This window comes from Melanotaenia boesemani, chromosome 18, assembly GCF_017639745.1.
Source record: "Melanotaenia boesemani isolate fMelBoe1 chromosome 18, fMelBoe1.pri, whole genome shotgun sequence".
NCBI lineage: Eukaryota > Metazoa > Chordata > Actinopteri > Atheriniformes > Melanotaeniidae > Melanotaenia > Melanotaenia boesemani.
In genome coordinates, this window is record NC_055699.1 from 21,171,953 (window position 1) to 21,179,622 (window position 7,670).

General features: G+C 40.3%; 1 protein-coding gene across 1 annotated transcript in view; it reads right to left on the reverse strand.

The window, feature by feature from the left end:
* The window catches only part of LOC121628809 (activin receptor type-2B-like), a 37,648-nt gene extending 31,560 nt beyond the window's left edge, over nt 1-6,088 (reverse strand). Inside the window, exon 1 of the mRNA XM_041968144.1 lies at nt 5,616-6,088. Coding sequence (XP_041824078.1) covers nt 5,616-5,658 — 43 coding nt within the window. The 5' untranslated portion in view covers nt 5,659-6,088. The remainder of the gene's footprint in view (nt 1-5,615) is intronic.
* Nucleotides 6,089-7,670: the final 1,582 nt, after the last annotated feature.

Below are 7,670 nucleotides of genomic sequence, written 5' to 3' on the forward strand. Positions count from 1 at the left end.
TTCACTCATCATAAGGGTCAGTGTGTAGTTTGAGGACATGGTTAGAGAGAACATTGTTGCAAGAAATCTATTGGGAAGGTTTAGCCTGTTTAAAGAGGCAGAAAACAAAATAATAATGGGAAAGTGGACTTTTTCTCCTATCCTGGTTAAAAAAAAAAACAGAAAAACTTAAATCTACCAACATCTGTCTTTTCAGTGCAATGAAAAAGTATTTAATCAGCATTTATCTCAGGGTCAAATCTCTGCAGCAGTTGAAGGTTTATATTGGCTCCAGCTTAGCACAGATTTGATGGGAATACAACACCTGGGTGTATATATTAAATACTCCATCATGTTTGTTTTTACAGCAATTTAGACTTTTTCAATTATAACTACTTTTTTCTAATTAAATTATTTTTCATTCATTGTATTTGCTCCAAATGTCAGTGGGGAAACTGTGTTGTGTATTAAGGGATAGGTATTTCAAGCAAAAACAATAAGCAGGTGTTAAGTATTGGCTAAAACCATGTTGCTAACATTTTCATGTACACATGCTTACTTACTATTACTTTTCCATTTAATCCCCATTTTTCAGTAGCTGTGGAAAGCACATCCACAAGGTTTTAAGCAGTTAGTCTCTCTGTCATGACTTTGGTCTGCAGAACAGTTTTAATTTCTAGCTGATTACGTAATGATGTGATGTTCTGTACTACGTTGTAAGCTCTCTCCATGAATCAGAGGTGAGAACCAGCTTTTCAACATTTGCCAACTGAGGGTTTAGCTCATCCACAGTATCATCAGACAGCTTCTTCAGTCCTGTGCTGACGGTTTTTAACTTCGATGATCTGATTGGCTGAAAGTCATCGACTGAAAATTCCGCTTCAATTTAGTATTCATGTACAATTTATCAAATTGATGTACAGTGTTGTCTTCAGGCCTCTGTGTGGGTGTGTGTAATGATCTGATAGTGAGTTTCTAAATGGAGGAAAAGTGTTTTCAGCAGCAGCCAATAACAATTCTCTTTGTTTGTACTGAACAGAGCTGCTGCTGCATTTCCTTAGGGCTCAAACTGTGAAATATATATTACACACCATGTGTAAACACAGCAACACATGTGAGCAGAGCATGTTAGATTAATTTTACATGGACAGTAAGTAAACTACTGACTGAACTGAAACATCTTCATCCCTCCACTTCTATGCTGATGACACCCTGTGGCTCCTGCATGAATCTACATTTTACAGGTCATATTTCCTGGTGTTTACTCAAGAATAACCTATTATCATGAGAATTGTACATTGTAAAAACGGAAAAAACAAAACATTTTAATGTCCACAGTGTCTTGATCTTCGCCCTGAATCCCTCTATCTCCACAGAACTTGTCAGAATCAGGTCTTTGGTTTTATAGATTGATGGTGTTTATTTTGATCCACTAACTGTCATAGGCAGTTCTTCTAGCAAATATGCTAACAATAGAGAAGAGCACACATGACTATTTTTAAGAGTGGATTAACGTTTGTTTGTGGTGCTGTTTCTGTGGGAGTTTGCAGCGATAACGGAAGCAACAGATTTGGGCAGATGTTGGCAGTGGCAACAAAATAAAGCACCATTTCACTCAGCTGGACAACAAAGGTCAAATACACATTATGCAGGATAAAATTAGCTTAACATGGTTCTACCAGCACAATAAGGACTTGCTAAACTATCACTAAAATGTTGAGCATCAAGAGCAAAAAGACCAAAACACAACAAAAATGGTTTTGTTGTAGCCAAATTGTCACGATTGTCACGATTACTTAATTTTACAATTAATTGGAGTATTAAACACCAAGAATAATTAATCCCTCAATATTGGTGCTTTCCATAAAATATTATGTTTGAATCATCAGCAGATCAGCATAACTTCCACACGGAACAAAAGTTAAGTTAAACAAAATTTTTGTGTTGCGCTTTTATTGCTTAGTTTTCGTTCGGTGCAAGTTGCAGAAGAGATGTGAGAGCGGGACAGTACAGTAGGAGAAGAGTTATTTCCTTAAAAGAAAATGGGTTTGATCTCTGTATTTAATTCTGCAGATGATTCTTAAAGCTCTTTTTTGTAAAATGAAAACAGAGTTTGCGTAAGTCGTATGTGTAATTCCCCGGACTTAACACAGTAGGTCAGATATGGCACAATCAATGAGTTACATAACATAATTATTGCATTCTTATTAAAGAACTGTTTGACGTTGTGTAAGATGGCAACTGTCTTAGATAATTTATGTAATTTATAAGTGATTTCCAGGTTAAACTTTGTGGAGTACAGCTCATCTGCCCATAAAGTGTCAAAAAGTTGCAGAGGAGGAGGAAATGCATCCAATATGTTGCACTGCCTGCAGAATAACCAGTAGCTTTTTATGCTAGAGAAAAGTTAAATGCTCAGTAGTTTGGTTAAATGATGTTAATGTTTATCTAACTTAACGCTGAAATTAAATGAGTTATTTGCAATTTTGTAATTATGTACTACTGACTGGCTTCAGTGAATGTTACATCTCACAGATGAGAAAAACTGATATACGCCTGTTCAAACATAACCGACTCGGCATGAGGTTGATGCCTTTTAGTCGTCACTGTGCAATGGTCTGTATTTAATTTCAGAAGTATTCTCTTTATTTCCACTGTACCAGTATTATTTATGTGTCAAACAACAGCTATTCTACAAAAAGAAATCAAAGCTAGCTGTTTCTAAATTCTCTACTCAAGTTGAAAAGAAATGTTCAAAATCATTTGTATATTATAGTTTCCAGAAAGAAGCCTCCCAGGACCAGGTAGAGGTCCTGTAGCCTTTTCCATCTGTTTTCTCTCAGAAAAATCCAGAGTTAATATGTGGTATTTATTTATTGTTTACATAGTTGAATGAGATGGTTTTGTAACTTACTTTGTTTCTATATTATTTTATTATGTGGGAAATAAATAAAACTATAGACCTATAAGAAGTGCTTATGTGTTTTTATGCATTTATAGTGTTGAGTATTTAATTAACATTTAATAATTGTGATAATCATGAAACTGCGATTATTTCTCTGACTATAATAGTAGAAATAAAATCTATAATCGTGACATGCCTCGCCAAACACTAGTGTGACAACAAACAACAGGAGCAAATAACTGCTTCGGTGACTTCAATGATTCCAGATGATGTGTTTCCTCTTTGTGTTGTTGAAGGAGGTGGCTTTCAAAGAAACCCAAATCCAGCGTGCTTTGATGCAAGAACAAGCCAGGTGGAGAAAAATGTACAATGAGGCGGCTACTGCTCTGAAATAGAAGCTAACAGAAGCTAAGAAAGTAGTTCTAACAACAAATGTATGGCCAGCTCTAACACTTGGAAACTTATGTCACTATCACTTGTCATTATGTCAGTGGTGACTGGAACATGTCAGGTTCTGCAGCACATTAGAAAAGCACTGCTGCGTTGCTGCTAGCCTGTAAAGTTTGTGCATGCAAATAACATGGCATTACAAACAAGGGATTGGTGGATGAATGGGAAACTGTGCCATTTCGCAAACGCTGTGGCTCGTCATCATCAGTTAACTTAAACTGTCACTCAAATCAGTTCAGCATTTATTAAAAGTTTTATTCAAAGTATGTCAAGTCTGATATTTGTTCATATACAATGTTATTTGTTGTCCAGCTACTCTGATCTGATCAGGTTTTTATTTATTATTTTGGTGGAGGGAATGCATTAAAGATGTGTCATGATGTATCTACTTTAATTGACCTGAATTTTTAACTTAAAAAAATAACTGAAAATGTCCATCTCTAGTCTATAAGTGACATCTGACTTGTTTGTCCTCCAGCTTTTTCAGTTTTACCTGAGGATGTGGAGGGCACTGATCTTAGTTTCAGACATCTTGGCATCCCAAAGCACATTTGCCAACATGGTGCAACAAATTGCTCATATTACTGCCTCTGGCAAAATTTTTAGCCCAACAGCATTTCGAATAAATAGTTGTTTGGTCCTGTCATCATGTTCAACCTCAACATCTGCAACAGCTTCACTTTCTTCATCCATTTTCACCACCACATCTCCAATACCACATCTGCTCTGCATCCTCTGGTAGTGGGATGATGTGGGCCAACATCTCCCTCACTGGAAAAACAAAGATTGAGGATAAGATTCTGCAACCCGTGGAAATTCCATATCACGACAGTCTGGGACTGAATTTGAGCACTCAAAATGATAATGATTGGCAGAGAAGATTTAGAAAATTTATCACAGGTGCCCCTGACATCCATTTTCAGCCCCTGGGCAGCTTTTAAACATCTACACGGGCGCATTTAGAAATAAAAAGAGAATTTACTGGCACACTGTTGAGAAGAAGAGACTCTGCAGAGTTGCAGACAGTCAGCGAGGAATTCAGACTGAAAGACTAAAGACTGAAAAACATCATCTCTGACACGCTCATTGTAAATCAACAAACATATCTCCATAATGTCACACTATGATAAAAACAAGTCAGCGACTGACAGCATCAAAAGAAACACACACACACACACACACACACACACACACACACACACACACACACACACACACACACACACAGCAGTAGCAAATAAACTGGATTCTCTTTGTAAATAAAGAACCATGAAGAATGAGATTTAACAGAAATTTAACGCAAAACACAAAAACAGTCCATTCCACACACACAAAGCCATGAAATCATCACACTCAAGTGCTCAAATGTTCCTGAAATTCAACAAAGAAAAATCTGACAGCATCACCTGAGTGCACGCGAAATGACGTCAGCGTCAGAGAGCACGCGCACATTCATCCACGTCACAGCTCCAGGTGTATGAGAGGAAATTTCGCGCCTGCGCAGCATCTCAGTGCCGTTCAGGGTTTTTCTGCACGTGAGTGTATCCGTGTAGTATTTTTCCAGCACGCACGCGCACACGCCTTCTCTCCGCTACTACAAGCCCACATGATGGAGCTTCATTCATTTACGCATCCACCCCCCGTACCGTAGTAAAACGCGCGTGGACGGTGAAGCGCGTGCCAAAATTTTATTTTAAAAATGGATAAAACAGGGGGAAAGCGTAAAAGACGATTGTTTGTGTTTCTGAGAAGCTCACGCGCTCTGCTGATTGATTATTGATCCGGCTGCATGCCGGAGCAGACAATGGAGCAGCAGCCCGCACGCGCGTGTGCACACAGGCCCGCACGGCTTGCTGTCGAACCGAGTGAGCGCAATTAACTGCGGGCTGGACTCAGGTGACTTCAGCTGCCTGACGAACGCACGCACGGACACGGATTCATTCACACGTTCATGCGCTGACCTGCAGACACACATCACAAAGCCTGAGCGAGTGCACGCGGATAAATGTGTCCAAACATTTAACAACAGCTTAAAAAATGTTGGGTCTGAACGAGCCATTGCAGATTAGTGCACATTCTTCTGTCAGAACCAGAACCAGAACCCTGCACAGATCTTTCTCTGTAGTTATTTCTCACCATTCTCAGATGAAAACAAACAAACAAAAAAGCACACATTTTCAGAATATTTCTTCAAACTGGAGCAGAAGTGTCCCGCTTGCACACACCGGTGGCAGCACCATGTTGGTGTCCGCAGCCCTTTCACCCAGAGAGCCCCCCTCACCTGCACACAGAGCCCCCAGCAGCAGCGCGCAGGTCAGCCACATATCCTCTGCTCTAGTTGGAGGCGGTCGCCGCTGCACCGCCAGCTTTCCACGTGCTGTCGTCCGGATCCTCCTCCAACATTTAAAAGACAAGTCCGGGACGCTGCGTAAAACCGCGACCCGCAGCCAGGCCCCGGGCTCCTGGAGATCAGTTTGCGTGTGTGACTGTGTTTGTGTGTGTGTGTGTGTGTGTGTGTGTGTGTGTGTGTGTGTGTGTGTGTGTGTGCAGTAATCCAGCCAACTGCGTCCACCTCCCCTCTCCTCCTGCTTGCTCCTAGAAAACGCAACACGGTTCTACGGGAAAGTTCCCAGCAGGTTGGGGGCCACACAGGACGGACAGCAGCCGCAGTTCAGCAAGGGGCCACAGTCTCAGCCCTCAGATCAGCTCAGCGCGCCTCTATTCTCCGTCTCTCCAGCCTCGGTGCAGCTCCCTCCGCCGCTTCGTCCTCTCTCACTGCTCTGTGGTCGGGGCTGCTGGGGACAAGCAGGCGGGGAGGGGGGAGGTTGGTCAAGCTGCTGCCGCCTTGTGCGCTCTTCTTCCGCTTTCAAAATAACAGAATGTGCAGCGTGACGCCTCACACGGGGATTAGAGAGAGATTCAGAGTTCCTAACTGGATTATTTCAGCAGGAGGACTTTACCATCACCTTGGACCATAAATTACCAAGCCGCCCCTTTAAATATACTCAGCCAACTAACTGCAGAGAACTGTTTTTTTTCTTTTTTTCTTTTTCCCTTATTAACAGAAAGATAAACGTAAACATACTCTGTGATGATAGAGTGAAAAAAAGGTTATTGGAACTGTCTTATTCACACTCGACCTGAGACAAGCTGATGGTGGTTTTGAGAAGATTATTTGTGATTGTGTACCATCTGGTGGATCTTAATCTTCTATTTAATGGCAGGAAAGCAGGTTGAGTTTGGATGAGAGATGAGTAACGACTACTGAACAAAAGTAAACTACAAACATTTATTAGATTTTAAAAAGGGGGGTGAAAACTGAAGGAAAATAAGGAGTCCAGGATTTCTGTCAGCTCACTGTTTATGTCTTCTGTATTTAGGTTTATCCACATTTTCTTTTATATATTCAATTATGTGTGTTTCATACTGTAATAATACTTGATAAAATGCTGATATGAGTAATAGTGATTCTTTCTTATAATGATCTATCGCTTGTAAATATCCAAAGATTCGATGGATTGGAAAGTTTATTTGAAAATAACGAAAAATATAAAAACAAAATCAACCTTATAATCTCAACCCAGTAAATTACAAAAGTTTTCAGTTATTTTTAACAGCAAGGCGTTACATAATCGTGTAATAAAACAGCAGTGATAATAGCCATATTCAGTGTATACAATCAGTATCTTCTTATAGAATACATTGTCATGGAAATACACTGAGAGACTGGACTCTTATAAGTGGTTTTCACCTGTACGGTGTGGTCTGCTGGAGTAGCAGCATCAGAGAGAGAGAGAGGAAGAAGCTGGGCAAAACCGTCAGGAAGACCAGCTCAGTCCTGGGCTGTTCTCTGGACTGAGTGCAGGAGGTAGGTGACCAAAGGGTCCTGGCAAAACTGACCTCCTTGCTGGACCATGAGTCCCACCCCCTGCAGGATAAGTGATAGATTGATCCATTCTCGCTGTGGGAAGGAGAGATGCTGCAGGTCTCTCCTCCCTGCTGCTGTCACACTTTACAATGTACACATGGAAACTGTCTTTACATGTTTATATACATGTTTATGTACATGTTTATGTACATGTTTATATACATGTTTATATACATGTTTATGTACATGTTTAAATACTGTACATACTCACCCTGTCAGACCAGATACTCTACATATTATTACTTTTGTGTGTGTGTGTGTGTGTGTGTGTGTGTGTGTGTGTTCTTTTTTAATTGACCAGCATCCTTCTCTGACTGCATCTGTGATGTTGCAACAATGCAATTTCCCCACTGAGGGACTAATAAAGGTTTCTTATTCTTATTCTCATAATATAGTAATAATAATCGT